The 20,063-nt window shown below is 43.5% G+C and overlaps 1 protein-coding gene across 1 annotated transcript in view; it reads left to right on the top strand.

Annotated features, from left to right (window-relative positions):
- LOC111153557 (transmembrane protein 2) overlaps window positions 1-20,063 on the top strand; it is an 82,731-nt gene that overhangs the window by 2,269 nt on the left and 60,399 nt on the right. The window contains exon 2 of the mRNA XM_022512650.1: window positions 17,170-17,512. Within this exon, the coding sequence (XP_022368358.1) occupies window positions 17,182-17,512 (331 nt within the window). The 5' untranslated portion in view covers window positions 17,170-17,181. The remainder of the gene's footprint in view (window positions 1-17,169; window positions 17,513-20,063) is intronic.

Raw genomic sequence — 20,063 nt, 5'->3', positions numbered from 1 at the left:
GTGGTGGGACATGTCCGAAGTTGACAGGCTGCTACTTACCAGCTCTGCGCCTCTGGGCCAGGGTTCTGAATTTGAGAATGATACGATGAGCCACAGTGCAGAAGGAGATCAGTGAAAAGATTATTATTAAGTACAGTTTTAGACTCCCATGGGATACTGGATGTAAAGGTGTACTTTGTAAAATTCTATAAAATACGAGTCTTGGATCATCCAGCCACCCCTCCCCACCATGCATTAAACTAACAGTTTTTTTTTCACCTGTTGTGTGTCGGGCACTTGGGAAGCAGCCTGAATGCCCACACCGTGTTCTTGTCTGTAGGGAGACGGAGTTGGATGGAGTGGGTCAAGCTTGGAAGTCACAGGGAGCCAAGATCATCTGTGTGGTGGCTTCTGTCTGTAAGGAGAGAGGAGATGGTCTCTTGCTGTTGAAAGGAAATGAGCCTAGGCTGGGAGAAAAGGAAATGAACAATTAGAGAAGGCGCAGCAAGTGTGTATGAATGTTTGAAGCATTGTGCGTAGAATGCTTTAAGAATCCAGAGGAGGACCAGATTGGGAGTGCAGGTGGGGGAGAAAGCAATTATTTAGTGAGAAATAAAATTTTTGAAATCACACAAAAATAGTAGGGATTGAACACTGGTGTCAGCGGTACCATATTGAAACATAAAGTTTGGGAGTATTTGAAGTCAGAATTGAGTTTAAAATGAGGCTCTGACATTTGCTGCTGGGCAATTCCCCCACTTCTTCCCATGTTGTTGGTTCACCTGTAAAATTCGTTTAAGAATACTTTATCAGGGGGCGCCTGGGTGGCTCAGTGGGTTAAGCCGCTGCCTTCGGCTCAGGTCATGGTCTCAGAGTCCTGGGATCGAGCCCCGCATCGGGCTCTCTGCTCAGCGGGGAGCCTGCTTCCTCCTCTCTCTGCCTGCCTCTCTGCCTGCTTGTGATCTCTCTGTCAAATAAATAAATAAAATCTTTAAAAAAAAAAAGAAAAAGAATACTTTATCAGATTCTAGGGGCGCCTGGGTGGCTCAGTGGGTTAAAGCCTCTGCCTTCAGCTCAGGTCATGGTCCCAGGGTCCTGGGATTGAGCCCTGCATAAAAATAAATAAAAAATAAAATCTTAAAAAAAATAAAAAAAAAAGGAATACTTTATCCAATTCTTTGAGGATTAAGTTTGATTTAATTTGCTGTGTATGTAATAAAGGACCATACAGGCTAACGCTGTTGGATATCAGAAGGTACTTTGAAAACATGTTCTTTTTAGAGCTTTTTAGCTTCAGATCATAACGGTCTAAACTGAGTCTAAACGATCTCAGTGACCAATTTCTGTTTTGTTGACGCTTTCTGGAGTGTTCTGAATCTCAGCTTGAGTGCAGTTTTTCAGATGGTTATGATGGTTATTGTCGAAGAGCATTCCTCAGCGTGTCCAGGCATCTTCCCATCTCAGCCACAGGAAATCTTTTCATTGCGTTTGGGTTGTGAGCAGTAATTACAAGGATGGGCTGGCTCGTACGGTGCCTCAGTTGAGAGGGGCTTGTCTTGGTCTCTACTGTAACTGCTACATTCTTCCCCATGTCCCAAGCCAAGCTAGCCCTTCAGCTTTCCTCTCCCCTAACAAGGTGAATGTGAAAAAGGGAAAAGGAAGGAAAAGCCATGCATCTGCATTTTTGAGACCCTGACGGTGACCCTGACTCGTTTTCTCCATTTTTTTCCCCAAGATTTTATTTATTTATTTGACAGAGATCAGAAGTAGTCAGAGAGGCAGGCAGAGAGAGAGGAAGGGAAGCAGGCTCCCCGCTGAGCAGAGAGCCCAATGTGGGGCTCGATCCCAGGACCCCGGGATCGTGACCTGAGCCTGAGCGAAGGCAGAGGCTCTAACCCACTGAGCCACCCAGGCGCCCCGCGTTTCCTCCATTTGTAAAGAGGTGGAATTTTCAACGATGCTATGAAAGAAAGGGCTGTTCCCCCAGTAAGAACAGTTGCTGTCTGGGTGAAACTTGAATCTAGAAGTACTGTTTGTTTTAATCTAGTTGCCTTATTTTCCATGTGAAATGGTCTTAAGCTCATCTCACATTTTAATAAGTTGCCTTTGATAGAAATCTTAGTCACATATTTAAAACTATCATGTTCAATGTGATTTGGGGAGGCGGGGGGGCAGTATGCCCATCAGTCAGTTTTTAGGACATGTTGAATCTTAGCATGTAGTTTGAAAGGGCTTTAAACAATATTAAAATGAGGAAGTTGAGACCCAGAGAGGCTAACTAATTAGGTAAGGTCATATAGTAAATTAATGGCTGAGCAGGGACAAGAACCCCTTTGTCCTCATTTCCAGTCAGCATTTTTCCCCCCACTAATATACTCTAATTTGTACCTGTTTGGTTTTGTTAGCAATTTAGTTATTTTAGTGTTTTAATGGGGAAATAATTTGCATTTGGGCTTAGAAACCCCTTGCACCCAAGTTTAAAGCATACACTCTACCTTTTTTCATTTGGTAGGATTTCTCCATGATAAGATGCACACAGTGGGGTGATACTTCTTGTAAGAAATTTCTGGCAAATAGGGAACTAAGCGTAAAAATAATGTTAGCTTTACTTGCATTTTTCATAAATAGCACACGAATGTAAAATATTATAGACGTGCACATTTTTTTTTTGAAAAGCAAGTTCCTGGAAACATTATTCAGATTTGTGTTGTGATTCATAGGATGTAAGTGTATTAGAAATATGTTGGCATGGTCTTTTGTTTTCCCTGTACTTGCTTTGGGAAGCCATTAATGTTGGTTGTCAGGAACTATGTTCAGCAAATATTTTATTGCATTCCTAAGATGTGCAAGGCTCTGGGCTGTGAGCAGTACCAAGATGAATGAAACATAGGGTCTTTATTAAAAAATGCCTCTTTAAAAAAAAATGGCATAGACCGGGACTCTGTCTATGACTTACAGAATTGCTATCTCCCATCGAATCCATCCTTTGATCGATTAGGCAAATCTGCCTTGAAATTGTAATTAGTAGTCTAACCTTGTGGCCAGAGTTGTAATGTGACATTCATTTTCGTTATGTGGTCACACGTGCTCAACCTTTGATACTTACGTTATCAGGGTTTCATCTTAGTTTGGACAATAAGTAAAAAATTGACAGCATTTGGAGACTTTATATTTTGAAAAGTTTGCCTGAGAAGGCTCATATGAGACTTAGCTTTCATATAATTTTTAAAATGGTGTTAAGACCACATGGGAGTGTGATTGCAACATTGTTGTCTGAAAGGATTGCGGTTTCAGACTATGCAGGTTGAGCCACTGAATGGTTCTCATTGACTCTGAGTTTGAGATAAGTATCTTACAACATATGAGTATCCACCACAAGCCAGATGTCTTGGGTGGTATCTAATGTCGAATGCTCTCCAAAGTGAAATTGTTACTGATTTGGGGGCTCCTACCTAATTATTGCCTCCTACTTGGATACCACCCATCTCCTGTTCTCACCATGGTCCTCACGGATGGTGACTCACTTCCCTGAAGAATGAATAGGTTGGGTTTTTTTTTTTTGTTTGTTTGTTTTTTTGCATACAATGAGGTTGGAAAATTAATTGTTAGCATTTTAGGGAGCGGAAAGATTAAGTTGAGCACAAGGACATTCGCCTGATTCCTGTTTCAGAAAGGAATGAGAAAAATTAGTCGTCTTTTTTTATTGTTAAAAAAAACAGATTGGGTTTTTACTAGGACCAATGCCACCTCTATAAAATCCACTTCGGATGAGGATCTCGAAAATTCTCTTTGCTTAATGCGAAAGATGTGGCTTTAATTGTGCAAGGGGTAGTTGATGACAGCCCCTCGCCAATCACCCTGGGACATGCTCAGATAGAAGCGAGGTGCTGGAAATACGGAGAAGCTAGCAGTTTGGTAGCAAGTGGGCTGGGTATGGAGATAGAGTGGAAAAGGCCAGATGGGAGATGAATCGTCTTTTCAGCACGGTTAATGATGTCTTTTGATGAATGTTAATAGCTGCTTTCCCAAGTGCTTGTGCCTGTCCTCTCCATATGGTCGCGCCTCAGTGTGTATGGTCAGCTCCTGGATAACCCCCCACCTCCTCCACCCCTACCCCTGGTTACCGTGTGGGTTACCATGTGGTCTGAGCTTGGCGCTAACCTTCAAGTATTTCTTCTTGTTCCCTGTTTGTGCTTCAGGCCCTTGAGGTCATCACACAGCCCGTGTTTACCTGTCCCACTGCCGCTGGCTGGAATCTGTACCTGCTCAGCTCTGTGAGGTCTAAGCACCATCCAGTGCTGAGTTCTTGCTGATTCGTTGGTCCTCCCTGCTGACTCTCAGGCACTGTTGACTTGTGATGAACTTGGAGGCTGAAGGAGGTGTAATAGGGTCCCTTCCCTAAGCCTAGCTTTCAGACGCCCCAGGAGATCAGGCACTGCAACTGTTTTTATTTTGACCAGGGACACATCTGCAGCCTTCCAGAAAATACAAGAGACTTCTGTTGTTTCTCCCATATTGGTCATCGCTGGACAGCATGTTGTCATGTTAGTGGCTGAGTTCCGTGGGAGATTTTGGTTTATACTTGCAAAGGAAGCTATTAGTAGTGGTCTGGTGGCATGCATTTGGGTAAGTCAGTTTGCTAGGGCTTTTAAAAATGAACTCTGTTGCATTTGTAGAGCTCTAATAAACTCAGGCGATCACCTCTTCAGCCCACCAGCCCAGTGTCTTTGCCTGGACATTCATTGTACTTGTTTCCTTGGGTCCTCTCCTCACCCCTCCCCTTCTCCCCAGCACTGAGCTCCGAGCTCCTTGAAGGTAGAGATTGTGCACCATTGGGTCCCCATCATCTAGCAGAGTCCTTGTCCCATAAGAGATGTTCAAGCCTAAATGCGTTCCCTTTTGTGCAAGCCTTTACTCTCGGGGGTGAACACTGTATTAAAAATAGGTTATGCGCTGTAGGTAAAAGAAACAGTGCATTTGGACTGCAGTCCCGGCCCTGCCATTAATAGAAACTCTGCCCTGATGCTGGATTGCGTGGCCCCAGATCTCTTCAATCTGGGCATCTCATTATTCATCTGGAGTATTTCCCTAGCTTGAAAGTTATGCCCGAACATCCGTCCTCGTCACCCGCTTTCTACTGTCCTTGCATTTTGATGTCTCTATCTCGAGATCGTGGACTCTTGGTGCATCTCTGCTTCTTTATCAAACAAAATCTCTGTCGCCTTTTCTTTTTTCCTACTTTTCGACATTTTAACCAACATAACTGTTGGCTCTTTCTTCTTGAGAAGTATTTTTGGGCTTTGTCCCTGGCGCTCAGCGGAGAATGCAGCCCGCAGGCGGCTGTAACCTTCATTAAATCAGCCTCCCCCAGGTCAGACGTTGGCTCTGGTTCTTTCTTTCGAAGGCCAGCTGCAAGGCTGATGACACGCCTGGGCCTGCCATTGTGTGCCTCTGCAGTGGCCATCCGTCACTGTCAGCAGGTTGGGAGCCTGTGTCCGCCCAAGCTGTGGGGGAACAAGGGCGAAGGGGGGTGGTGGAAGCAGCGTTGGGAAGGAGGGGAGAAGAGAGGGCAGCTTTTTAGTGGAAAGAATTAAGGAGAAAAAGGAACCTGAGGAGTAATACCCAGGAAAAGGAAATAGGAGGGAAGAGCAGGGGACTGGTAGGTAAAATGATGCAGCCTCTCCTTTCTCCAGGGCTCCCAAGTTGGAGGTTGTTCTGCCTTCCGTTGGGTTTATCCAGTAGTTCTTTCCTCCCCCGCCCCAGGGGCCTACCTCCTTGGCTTTTTTAAATTTAATTTCGACCGGGTAAGGAATGTCAGACATTCTTCATTGTCAGCCTTTCTCTCCCCCCGTTGGTCTGTGGGTCTGTTTCCTTTTTTCTTTTGCTTCTCTTTTGTTGCCCATGGTAATGTTCTTTAGCCTTTGCTCTGTCAGCCATCTTGGCTTTGGGGTCAAGCACTGCTTTTCATGGAGATGCTTAACAGATTTGAAAAAGACAGGATTAATGAGTATCCTTGGTGTCGGGGAAAGTCAGACATCTGCCTCCGGTGCCTTGCTTACATGAGAGGACTATAAGGACGAACCAAAAATATTTCTCAAAGGTTGCCTATATAACTTTAAGATGGGAAAGAGTTCACTTGGTTTGCTTTGGGCATTAGATATTATAAATAAATAAAGACTCTTTGTTCCGAGGGATCCATATTTAACAGGAGATTCCAACATAATTTTCAGGAATATATCCACTTTAGTGAAATTGTAGGCGATTTGCTAATCTGAATTCCTTCACGGCAGACCCATAAACCTGTCATTTGTTGCTTTGTTGTTTTCAACATAATCTGACTCTCAGTATTTTTAGTTAATTTTTGTTTTCCAGGGATTTGTTATTTCCAAACTATGGCTTTCTGGCAACGAGCTTAACTGTAGAGCTTAACAAAAAGCAAATTTCTAAGCAGGAAAAAACAAATGTCTTCTGGCTTTCAATAATACTTATTCTGACTCAAATGCTTAGTGACACAAAATAATTTTTAGTCAATTTAGTCTTTTTAGGAGATTATAGGTTTGAAAAATCCCTTGTCATTTCTCTGTATTATATTTTAACGGAGTTAGTTATGTACTGGGAGTGTGGTTTCCTCTTGAGGGAGGGGGTGATGTGAACAGTGATGCCCGGTGCTGGGCTAGAAGTCTGGGGGTACTTACATAATAGTAGCTCAGCTTTGGGGAGTATCATGCATCATATGTGTCTAAATTGACCAGGTGGAAAAAGAAGGTAGGAGAATAAAAATGAAGATTTCTCAGCCCCTTATCCTTTCCCTGCATAGGGAGAAGTTTTTGTTTTTGTTTTCATTTGAGAGACAGAGAGAGCTGCGCACAAGCAGTGGGGAGGGTCACAGGGAGACGCAGACTCCCTGCTGAGCCCGGACCCCCCCCCACCCCCCTTGCAGGACTGGAGCCCAGGGCTGCAGGATCATGACCTGAGTCGAAGGCAGATGCTTAACCAACTGAGCCACCCAGGTGCCCCTAGGGAGAGGTTTTTTTTTTTTTTTTTAAAGATTTTTTTTAATTTATTTATTTGACAGAGAGAGATCACAAGCAGGCAGAGAGGCAGGCAGAGAGAGAGGAGGAAGCAGGCTCCCCGCCGAGGAGAGAGCCCGATGCGGGGCTCGATCCCAGGACCCCGAGATCATGACCCGAGCCGAAGGCAGCAGCTTAACCCACTGAGCCACCCAGGCGCCCCTAGGGAGAGGTTTTTAATGGAGGATTGGTGTTTCCCCTCTGCCTCTGAATATTGCCCTGGGCATGATCAGCTTAGTAAAAGTAAACCAGAGTGAAGTACATAAACTAACCATGCCAAGTGTCTTATTTCTTGGGAACATGACAGGCAATTGCAGGTGAGAGTGACTCATCTTGGTTTGGAGAGTTGAAAGAAAAGACAGAGGCCTGACTGTGCAAGGTCATGGTGGAGAATATGTCTCCTCTGAGAGCGCTGTTGTGTTTGGAGGTCTCAGGGTGTTGGAGTTTTTGGGTGTATGCTTGCACAAACCAAGCTGATCTCTGAGTGAAACTGAACTTAACTTTCCTCCACCATCTGTCTGTTTTCTCCCAAATAGCTCTAAGTACAGACCTAGCATTTATGTTGAAATGTATTTTAGGGGTACCTGTGTGGCTCAGTGGGTAAAGCCTCTGCCTTCAGCTCAGGTCGTGATCTCAGGGTCCTGAGATCGAACCCCACGTTGGGCTCTCTGCTCAGCAAGGAGCCCGCTCCCCCCACCCACCCGTCTCTCTGACTACTTGTGATCTCTGTCTGTCAAATAAATAAAATCTTTAAAAAAAAATGTATTTTATCCTGTATGCTCTGGGAATAGGATATGCATCCAAATATATTCCTCTAAGCTTTGTATAGAAGGATGTCCCCCAGAAACTTTTCAACCATTGTTTTTGAAAAATCTTTATAATATGTATTTAAATATATAATTTTCATGAAAGTATGGCTCACACTTAAGTATTTATTTCACATTTTGAGAAACTAAAGGGCCTAAAAGTCAGTTTTGCTAAGCTTATTTTTTACAGAACAGCTTTATATGATTAATGCGTTGAGGTCACTGTTTATCAACTATAGACAGAGTCTGAATCTACAACAAAATGAAAGAAACACCCTACTGACCTCCCCCAACACCCTAAACCTGATTCCTTGATGTTGTCTTTCACCTAAAAAATGGGAGATTGGAAGTTGGAAACATTAATTGGTAGGTTCAAGGCCATTAAGAGCTGGTTAAAATTTTAATTAGGTTATAATTACTAATAATTATAAATATCTATCATTTGTTTTCAAGGTAATTCATGAACACCTCTTTTTCCTGGCATGTGTTAACTTTTTTTTTTTTTTTTAAGATTTTATTTATTTACTTGACAGAGATCACAAGTAGGCAGAGAGGTAGGCAGAGAGAGGAGAGGAAGCAGGCTCCCTGCTGAGCAGAGAGCCCGATGCAGGGCGCGATCCCAGGACCCTGGGATCATGACCTGAGCCGAAGGCAGAGGCTTAACCCACTGAGCCACCCAGGCGCCCCTGGCATGTGTTAACTTTTTGTTGTGACCAAGAGCATACCAGTGCGTGTGTGATAAAGACCTACCAAATCTTTTTTTAAAAAAATTAACATATAATGTATTATTAGCCCCAGGGGTATAGGTCTGTGAATCATCAGGCTTACACACTTCACAACATTCACCATAGCACATACCCTCCCCAATGTCCATAACCCCCCCACCCTCTCCCCCCCCCCCTCCCCCCTGGCAACCCTCGGTTTGTTTTGTGAGATTGAGTCTCTTTTGGTTTGTCTCCCTCCCGATCCCATCTTGTTTCATTTATTCTTTTCCTACCCCCCCAAGCCCCCCATGTTGCCACTCAACTTCCTCATGTCAGGGAGATCATATGATGATTGTCTTTCTCTGATGGACTTATTTCGCTCAGCTTAATACCCTCTAGTTCCATCCACGTTGCTGCAAATGGCAAGATTTGATTCCTTTTGATGGCTGCATAGTATTCCATTGTGTATATATCCCACCTCTTTTTTATCCATTCATCTGTGGATGGACGTCTAGGTCTTTCCATAGTTTGGCTGTTGTGGATGCTGCTGCTGTAAATATTTGGGTGCACGTGCCCCTTCGGATCACTACGTTTATGACCTATCAAGATCTTAATGAAAGGAAGTTTCCTCAGCCAGATTTTGGCCATTTGTTCCCAAACTCGACTGTAACTTGGCAGAACTGACGTTTCAAAAATTATGTGCTTGATCAAAGAAGAGTCAGCCTGAGATCAGTTCAGCTTCTTGACTGCTCCTCTAACTACAGCCTGAATTTTCCATTTAAAACTAAGTTCTCATAACAAGTGTAGGTAGGATTTCAAAGACCTTAAATGAGTCAAACGTAGAGCGTTTTCATTAGGTGTTCCATATGATGGGGTTGATACGCATGACGTATGAGATCCCCTCTGCACTGCGTTGGAGATGCTGAGTGATTTTGGGGGTCTGAATATACGGCTTCCAGGGCAAGTGTCCTCAACCACGGTGTGAATAAATAAGTGGGGATAGTAGGTGGTTTGTGGCAGTAGAAAGATGCGAAAACTCAGCCCTTTTAAAGAGCACTTGCTGGCTTTGAAATATTGCTGTGTCTGTATTGAGAAGACTTTCCCTTTGATCACAGGACTGTTTTCAAAGTAAGCTCTGCGCCCACTGTGGGGCTCGAACTCACAACCTGCTGATCAAGAGTCAAATGCTCTACTGGCTGAGCCAGCCCCGGGACCCAGCTCACAGTACTTTCTGGCTTTCAGCCTAACAGTGTAAAGTGGAATGGAGCACTTTCCTTTTTCCTATGTGCCTGCTGCATTTATATACTGTTGTGCTACCAGGATTACAAAATATTGTGAAAGGCTGAGCTTGTCTAGTTTGCCACTCTTTATCTTTAGAATTCCTATTTGCAGTTGGTAATAATACCTTTAGTCACCAGCTAGACTGCGCACTAGGGTTGCATTTTGTAAAAATTAATGCTTTGGTTTTCTTGCTTGAAGTAGTAGATGTTCTCAGTTTTTCCCAAATCAAGGCCACAGATCCAGATCGATGAGACAAAATTTCCCAGAACCTCAAGTCTGTTGAGGAAAGATTGAGGGGGACATTCGTGTCTGTGTGTGTGCGCGCGCGTGTGTGTGTGTGGACTGTAGAGGTAGAGTGTGATCTAAGTTCAGCAAGCACCTGGTGAGGACCTACTGTGTGGAAGGTGCGAATACTAAGATAAGTGAGACTAGTGCCTGTTCTCAAGAAACTTAAGTCAGCCACAGGGGACAGGTAGACAAGTCCACAGGTTAACAAACACGAGGCAGAAAGCAAGATGATCAACTAGAGTTTTATTTAAATTTGTTGTTGTTGTTGTTAGTAATCTCTATACTCAACGTGGGGCTTGAACTTTAAGTCAAGAGTTACAGGCTCTACGAACTGAGCCAGCCAGGACAGGAGCCCCCCAACAAGAGCTCTAGGCAGAGTACAGGGAAGAACAGCCAGGGAACCTGTAGAATGCTGAGATGACAGGGCCTCATGGAGAGCATAGCGTGGTGTTTGATGACTTTAAATGAGAATATATCTGTTTTCTTTCTTTTTACTTTTTTAAATTGTTCTCCACTCTTTCTTTAAAGATTTTATTTATTTATTTGACAGAGATCACAAGTAGGCAGAGAGGCAGGCACAGAGAGAGGAGGAAGCAGGCTCCCTGCTGAGCAGAGATTCCCGATGCGGGCCTCGATCCCAGGACCCTGAGATCATGATCTGAGCCGAAGGCAGAGGCTTTAACCCACTGAGCCACCCAGGCGCCCCTATATCTGTTTTCTTAAAATCATGCTCTCTTTTATAGGCCCAAGAAACTCTCGCCAACCTGAGCTCCTTTATCGTTATTGAAATTTCTAAGGAAAAGAAATTATTTTCTGTGATTACTTCTTGTAATTGAGTGCTCTTGACACAAGCACAGACCCCTCCCACCTTGAGTTGCTGTTTGAGGCGCTACGCTCTTTTTTATCCAACAGAAGAATCTTATTTAAAATAATAGCAAGTTTTAAAGTGTTCTTTTGTGAGGTTTTTTTTTTTTGACAAAAGTAGTAGGTTTTGAATCTTTACCCTTTTTTTTTTTTAAAGATTTTATTTATTTATTTGACAGAGATCACAGGTAGGCAGCGAGGCAGGCAGAGAGAGGAGGAAGCAGGCTTCCCGCTGAGCAGAGAGCCCGATGTGGGGCTCGATCCCAGGACCCTGGGATCACGACCCGAGCCGAAGGCAGAGGCCTTAACCCACTGAGCCACCCAGGCGCCCCGAATGTTTACCCTTTTTCAGCATTTGCATTGGTATCTTTCAAGTTGATGTGGTTTCATATTCTTAGTCGTTTCCTGTATTACGTCCTTTAAATCTTTGCCTAAATTCCCTGTGAAGATCTTTAATGGCATGGTATTTATTTATGTATATGATAGCATGAAATATGACAAGTGATATTTATTTATTTATTTATTTACTTAATGATTTTACTTTTTAGTTAATTAATTATTACTAAGCCTTTCGGGCTGCCACTTTTTACCATCCGATAAAGAAATATGAGGTAATTCTTTGGAATGCCAGAAGTTATGCTTTGAAATCTTCATGGAGTACATTTCCAAACTCAAAGCGAATGAGTTGTCCCCCCCCCCCCCCCCCATTTTGAATTCTCTGTCTGTGTTTAGGGATTTAACTCAGTCTGTACTAGCTCTTCAAATACATCATAAAATGCTAACATGTTCCTTCCGTAGAGTACTGTGTTCTTTACACTAGGAAGATGGCCCTCTTAAAAATGACATGTAGTATGAACAAATTATTAGTGTATTAAGTAAAAACACTGGTCTGTCATAAAAAGTTTAAAATGACGGCTCAGACTCCCCTCAAAGTCTTCAAAGCTGGAGGGAACTCTTCATGCCTTCTTCTGTTAAGTGCCTCTTTGTTCTTGGAACCCCAAACTCACACTAATCCAGCGTTGTACATGAATTTTCTCTTCCTGTGGTTTTTTAAATAGCATTTTCTGTTCTTTAGCTTCCTTTATTGTAAGAATACAGTATATGGTACATATGACATACAGAATGTGCGGTAATCAACGTTTATGTCCTCCATAAGGCTTCTGGCCAACAATAAGCTGTTAATAGTTAAGTTTTTGGAGAGTCAAAAGTTATACATGGATTTATGATTGCTTGTTGAGGGAGGCGGGGATCAGTGCCCCTAACCGCTCCCCCGTTCAAGGGTCAACTGCCTTGGTTAATGCCACTCTGTCTTCAAGGAAGTGATTAAAATTGAATTGAGGAAAAGAAGAATTGAACCTAGGAATTTTATTTTTTAGGGATGCTGCACATCTTTTGTCTATCCCCCATAGTGCTTACCACAATTCTTTAGTGACCTCGAGAGCTCACAGTTGCTGACTGAATGAGCGATTAAATGTCAATTCTTCCCACAAATAACTTAAATCTTTAACTAGCAATCATTATATTTTTAGGTAATTGATTCATAGTACTACTTCTAAAGTAAACTTGTAAATGTCAAGTGAAATTCTAAAGCAGTGTATTTGTATCTTGTATCTTTAAAAATCATGATAAATGGTTGGGGCGCCTGGGTGGCTCAGTGGGTTGGGCCTCTGCCTTCGGCTCAGGTCATGATCTCAGGGTCGTGGGATTGAGCCCCGCATCGGGCTCTCTGCTCGGCGGTGAGCCTGCTTCCTCCTCTCTCTGCCTGCCTCTCTGCCTACTTGTGATCTCTCTCTCTCTGTCAAATAAATAAATAAAATCTTTAAAAAAAAAATCATGATAAATGGAAAGAGAAATTTGCATAAAGTGATTTTTTTTAGTTGTAATGTTTTAAATGTTTACTTACTTATTTATTTATTTACGTAATCTCTACCCCCAATATGGGGCTTGAACTCATGACCCCAAGGTCAGGCGTTGCATGTTCTAATGACTGAGCCAACCAGATGTCCCTGGTTGTAATTTTAAGATGGTCTCAACAGTGTGTTTACTTCTTAGGAGAAGAATGATTGTATTTGTTGCTTATGCATTTACATGTTTTCCAGTAGAGTGAAGCTTATGGGCTCAAAATATATGAACATAAATATATTTAGTTTTGGCTGGCTCAGTTGGTAGAGCTAGCAACTCTTGATCTCGGGGAGGGGGTGGTCAGGAATTCAAGCCCCATGTTGGGTGCAGAGTTTACTTAAAAAATGATAAAAATTTTAAAAATATATATACTGAGGTTTACAAAAGAGTTATGGGGAGAACACAGCCACAAATATTTTTCATTTATTGATCAATTTAATTTATGGCCAACACTGTCTTGAGTTTTCCATGTTAGGATATCGTTTTGTGAATGTGAAGACACAAATTACTCCCAGTGGGTTGGTGGCTTCATTTAGCCTCTTACTGCCTGTGATTATATTGTGGGTACATCTGGAGACACATCATCTCCCACAAAAGGGCCCTCCAGCCTGGTAAGTAATAACAACCTTTCTCACCCCGAAACAATGAAGTATCAGATGATTGCAGCCTCGAACAAAAGCTTCCCACTCCCTTTCAGAGCAGATTATCGTCATGATTCCCCTCCCACCCTGGTGAGCCTGGCACTCAAGAGTATCTAGTTTAGTCCTTTCTTTGTTAATAGGGGATCATAAAGGGGTCTTTGTTATACTCTCTCATTTGTTCCAGGAGGATGTCTCCATGATTTCGTTCTGCTGTTTGGCACATGCGGCAGTTTCTTCAATGGCACCTTGAGTCGTGTTCTCTTCCCTTTGTCACGAAGCTTAAGCTTCATCTAAATAATTACTTCTGTTCAGAAATCAGACTCCACTCACCAAGTGTTTTGACAGACACACTGACTCTGAGAATGTTCTTTGCCCCGTGTAAAATCGACATCAATTCCTGATTAGATTCCCTTTCTGTCCCCATTAATTTCCAGGTCGTTTGGGTCCTGGGAAGGCTTATTGATGGCTTTTCTAATGACCACATTTTGTGTTTCATGGATTTGCTGTAGTTTAGAGCAATTTGGGGGTACCCTTGTGACTGGGATCTTATTCATTGTTTTGGCAGAAGATGAGAGGATTAATTACAAGGTACTGAATGAAATCAGGTGACTTTGAGATGCTCTAGTTACGAATGAAGGGAAGTAATGGAATAGATTGAACATCGTGTTTCCAAAGCCACGGAACACGTTTATCCACGGTCCTTGCAAGAACGACATGATAGAAGCGTAGCATTTCTTGCTTCCTTGCATTCTTTCTTTGACTTTGCAAAGTAACAGAATAGCGTTGCATTCAAAACTTACTCTTTCATTCAGAAACTTCCAAGTGCTTACCCTAAAGAATAAAAAGGACTGACCTTGTTTTATGTGTGTGTCAGCTTCTCTTAGACTCATTGGTAGTGAACTTCTGCCTGAAGAATTCTTTTTTTTTTATACTTTTTTTTTTTTTTAAAGATTTTATTTATTTATTTGACAGACAGAGACCGCAAGTAGGTAGAGAGGCAGGCAGAGAGAGGAAGGGAAGCAGGCTCCCCGCTGAGCAGAGAGCCCGATGCGGGCCTCGATCCCAGGACCCTGGGATCATGACCTGAGCCGAAGGCAGAAGCTTTAACCCACTGAGCCACCTGCATGAAGAATTCTTTTTTTTTAAAGATTTTATTTATTTGACAGACAGAGATCACAAGTAGGCAGAGAGGCAGGCAGAGAGAGAGGAGGAAGCAGGCTCCCCGCCGAGCAGAGAGCCCGATGCAGGGCTCGATCCCAGGACCCTGAGATCATGACCTAAGCCGAAGGCAGAGGCTTTAACCCACTGAGCCACCCAGGCGCCCCTTGAAAATATTAATATGCTCTTTCAGACTCAGCTCATTCTAGCTACACCCTTGCAAATCAGAAAGCTGATTTCTTTGACATTATTGCCTCTCGGTTGTTTTGAAAGACACATTAGTATAAGGTTAAGAGCCTGAACTCTTAGCACCCTGGGTTTGAGTCCTGGCTTTCTCCTATACCAGCTAATGAACAATTCTAGGCCTCTGCTTTTCTCATGTGTATGATGGGGACCATGGGAGCTACTGAGATTTGTCGTGTTAAAGGTGTTAGATGAGTAATATATGTGAGAGGTTTAGAACAGTGCCTGGCAGTAAGGACTGTGGGTTAGATTTAAAAAAAAAATTATTCTAACCATAATATTTGAAAGCCTATTTTATATATATATTTAAGAATTTTATTCATTTGACAGAGAGCAGGAGAGCACAAGCAGGGGGAGCAGCAGGCAGAGGGAGAGAGAGAAGCAGGTTCCTGCAGAGCAGGGAGCCCAATGTGGGACTCAATCCTAGGGCCCCGAGACCATGACCCAAGCCGAAGGCAGATGACCTAACCGACTGAGCCACCCAGAGGCCCCTGAATGCCTGTTTTTTTAAACAAAATGTGAGGATTCAAAGAAATTGTTAAAAATAGTATTCAGTTGCGTGAGCTGGAAGACCTAATTGGCTTTACTTAATGATTCGGGAATCAAGCAGCATCTCGTGTTAGCAGATAGAAAGGGGCTCCGAAGAGCTGTCAACAATGGAAGGCAGAGGTGGCAGAAAAAGAAGTTTCTAGCAAAGAGTGGGTTGTTTCAGGCACAGTCACCTTCCTTTGGGGAAAGGCAGGGTCTGTCAGGCTGATGATCTTACTAGGGCCGACCAGGTAATTCCAGACTGGTCGAAGGTTACATTCCCGAGAGAGGCTGAAACCGCCGTTAGGTTAGGTGTCAAGTCTTGGTTTGGTGACGTGGCCTTAGCACATTTTGGTCCTGTTACCTCTTTTTGTAACCAGAGAATGTAGACTTTAGGTGTCCTGACTAAATGAATTCCTAGTCTGTGGCTAAGGGATAACGCAGGTAGAATTGCTTAACTTGCTTCACCGAAAGATAAACCCAATGGGGACATCGAACACCCAAACGGGAAGGCTTGTCTGTGGGAACCTGTTGGGGCCAACGTGTGGTCTTCCTAGCATGCATGGACTTTAACTTCAGTGTGAAGAGCTTAGAGTCCTGGTACTCAAGAAATTTGACCTCTTGCTTCCGTGTCTCACCAGGTTTGTGTTTAAGAAATAAAATCCACGGCCCTCCTGGTACCAGCTGAGCCGCAGTCCCTGGGGTGGAGAGCCCAGGAGTCGACATTTTTATCAAATAGCGCTGGGGACTCGCAGGCACGATGAGCACTGAGAGCGGTCACCTTAGGAGAGCGGCTGTCAACCAAGGCGCTCATTCAGATCCCTTTGGGGGCATGAAAAAGATGGGGGTGCTTGGGTCCTGACTTTGTTGTTCGGGGTACGGCACGGGGCGGTGATGTTAGTGGGTGACTCCGATGTGCAGTCGGGGGCAAGAAGCAGTGACATACATTAGAGGACAGTTAGTGGTTCTATCAGGCATGTGAGCTGACCTGGTATTTTCGAAGAGTCGTTGAAGTGGTTACTAGGCACTGTGGGGGAAGGGAGGAGAGGGGAATTCTTGCATCATGGCTACCGAGTTCTGTTGAGGATGGTGGAAATGTCCTGGAGATGGTTGGTAGGGATGGTTGTGCAAAACTGTGAAGGAACTAAAGGCCACTAGACTGTGGACTTTACAATGGTTGAAGTGATGAGTTTGATGTGATGTGATTTGATCATCATAAAAGACACTTAATAAAGCCATTACTGGGGTGTCTGGTGGAGTGATGGTCCATTGAGCTGCCAACTCTTGGTCTTGGCTCAGGTCATGATCTCAGAGTCCTGGGATCGAGACCCCCTTCAGGCTCTGCACTCAGCAGGCTCTGCTTGAGGAGTCTCTCCCTCTCCCTCCCTGGCTCGATTTGCACACACTCTCTCAAATAAATAAATCTTTTTTTTTTAAGATTTTATTTATTTATTTGACAGACGGAAATCACAAGTAGGCAGAGAGACGGGCGGTGGGGGGGGGGCGGGCGGGGAGCAGGCTCCCTACTGAGCAGAGAGCCAGAGGCAGGGCTCAATCCCAGGACACTGGGATCATGAGCAGAGGGCAGAGGCTTAACCCACTGAGCCACCCAGGCACCCCTCAAGTAAATAAATCTTAAAAAAAAAAAAAAAGCCATTACAACTCTCACATGTCTGGACCTTAATTTTTTTTTTTCTTTTCGCAGCGACAGTGTATCATGCATGCCACTGATTCCAGGGGACACTCCCCTGCTTTCCTGCAACCTCAGAATGGAAGCAGCCATCGCTCGTCTGGCTACGTTCCAGGGAAGGTTGTGCCCCTGCGGCCCCCTCCTCCTCCAAAGAACCAACCCTCAGCCAAACTGACCTCTATCAGACAGGAAGCCCGGGCCACCTTTGCTTTCTCCACTGAAGAGCAGCAAGCCCAGAGAGAAAGCCGAAAGCAGAAGAGGCACAAAAATACTTTCATTTGCTTTGCTATCACTAGTTTCTCATTTTTTATTGCACTTGCGGTCATTCTAGGGATCTCCTCGAAATACGCTCCAGATGGTAAGTGTGCAAGTTTGTACATCGTGGGCACACATGTGTACAGAGCACAGTGTTCTAGGAGAAGAACGAGGGAAGGAAATGGGAGGATAGAATTAAAAAGAAAAACTCACGTTATCTTGACTTGGCTCTAGCTAACTCATATATAGAGAAATGGAGACGTAACTTATTAAAGCAATTGTTAAAGGAATCCATTGGAAATGATACAGTTGAAGGATTGCTCTTCCTTTCCATTTTGCTGCTTTGTCCCAGTGCTCAAGACGTTCTTGGAGCATTTTTTTGTAAAATGTTCATTTTAAGAGTCTTTAGTGAATTCTTGTAGGAGTGCAATTTCATCCTTTGTGGTAGGTATGATTTTCTGACTGCTGGGAATTTTAGTGATAAAAATGACTGAATATAGGGGCACCTGGCTTAGTCCATAGTGTGTGTGACTCTTATGTCCTGGTTGTGAGTTCGAGCCCCATGTTGGGTGTGGAGCCTACTTAGAATAAAAGTTTTTTTGTTTTTTTTTTTTTTAAAGATTTTATTTATTTATTTGACAGACAGAGATCACAAGTAGGCAAAGAGGCAGGCAGAGAGAGAGGAAGGGAAGCAGGCTCCCTGCTGAGCAGAGAGCCCGACGCGGGGCTCGATCCCAGGACCCTGGGATCATGACCTGGGCCGAAGGCAGAGGCTTTAACCCACTGAGCCACCCAGGTGCCCCTAGAATAAAAGTTTTTAAAAAATACAGTAAAAAAATTAAGTGTAGTGACAAAGCTACATTTGATTTTTTAAAATTTTTATTTATTTATTTTTATAGATTATTTGAGAGGGAAAGAACACGAGTATGAGTAGGGGAAAAGGGCAGAGGGAGAGGGAGAAGCAGACTCTCCACTAAGCGGGGAGCCCGATGCAGGACTGGATTCCCGGATCTGGAGTCATGAGCTCAGCAGAAGGCAGACTCTTAACTGACTGAGCCACCCAGGCGCCCGATTTTTTTTTTTTTTTTTTTTTTTTTAATGAGGGAAAGTGCTAAGATATCTGTTCGGTGGCTTGAAATCAGCTGGGAACAGTTCTAAAAGAGAAGCTTCAAGTATTTTGAGGAAACAATTTGTATCTTCGAAGGAAACCATCCAGTAGGATGATCTGATACGTTTATCTAAAAGTCACTTATTACTTCATAGTTAAATATCATGTAGGCAGGTTTTTATTTCTTAAATGGCCTTTGCTTTGCAAGTTGGTAATATAGCAATAGTTTGAATGGTTTTGAAGAAATTCATTGTCAGTCAGCCTCAATATGGTATCATGGCTAGGGTATCAGGATAGAGTCCCATCCACCGGTCTGAAAATCAGAGGGCTCAGGGCTGTTGAAGGAGAGGCAGACCATAACACCCTGGACTGGGCATCATTTTTGTCTGCATTTTTTTTTCTTTTACTCTGTACAACAGATTTTTGCAAATCAGATGCCTCCTTAAATGGATATAACATCTGAGAAGCATGTTATCATTTGTAAGACTTACAAATACTATTTTATTTAGTTTCCATGGGTGCTTTTGGGGTTTTATAGACTTTAAAGTCTATAAAGAGACTTGTGTCCATGCTTCTAGAAGTTGTGTCCATGCTTCTAAGGGAACAGACCTGAAGAGATGTTCGTACCAACGTCTTTGTTGACCAGGCCAGTAGACCACAGGATGAATTTGTCCCATTGCTTTCTATTGGCTCCTGGCATTGATTTTTCTCTTCCCTTTTCTCCAGGAAGATAACCAAGTTCACTGCTGTTGATTCATTCTTCCCAAGTAATCTGCAGTAAAGAGATTTCAGATCTGGGGGGAAGATCAGAGCTGAAATCTGTGCCTTTAATTGATGTTTTCATTTTCCCATCTAAGACAGTGATTCACTGATGTGGTTCCTTTGACTCAACATTCTTTAGTTTCACATTTTGGCTGTATACATGTAGAACTTCGGTGGAAATATGTGGTGTGCTGACATCGTTGAGGGTCAGCCTCGCTGTGGTTATAGCTGTTATATAATCTTGATAACGAACCCGCAGCTCAACAGTGGGCAGCCGGGAAGGCGGGGGCTCTGGAGCTATTTGACGGTGCTCTCTGCAGACCGTGTATTTTCTCATTAAGTGTATTTTACTGGAAGGCAATAGACTAGAGTTTTTGGTGATGTTTCCTAAGGAAGCACGCTCTCCTGGGAAAGAATTAAAAACACCCAGGCAGTTCAGTCAGTTAAGCGTCTGACTCGATTTCCGCTCAGGTCATGATCTCAGGGTTGTGAGATCGAGCCCTGTGTGGGGCTCTGTACTGGGCATGGAGCTTGCTTAAGATTGTCTCTCTTCCTCTTTAAAAAAACAACAAAGGGTCGGGACGCCTGGGTGGCTCAGTTGGTTAAGCATTTGCCTTCAGCTCAGGTCATGATCCCAGCGTCCTGGGATCGAGTCCCACATCGGGCTCCTTGCTCATCAGGGAGCCTGCTTCTCCCTCTGCCTCTGCCTGCCATTCTGTCTGCCTGTGCTTGCTCTCTCTCTCTCTCTGACAAATAAATAAATAAAATCTTTAAAAAACAACAA

This window comes from Enhydra lutris, unplaced genomic scaffold (assembly GCF_002288905.1).
Source record: "Enhydra lutris kenyoni isolate GAN:26980312 unplaced genomic scaffold, ASM228890v2 scaffoldscaffold33, whole genome shotgun sequence".
In the NCBI taxonomy this organism is placed as follows: Eukaryota; Metazoa; Chordata; class Mammalia; order Carnivora; family Mustelidae; genus Enhydra; species Enhydra lutris.
The sequence above is the reverse complement of the archived record's forward strand: the minus strand, read 5'-3'. Positions and strand labels throughout refer to the sequence as shown.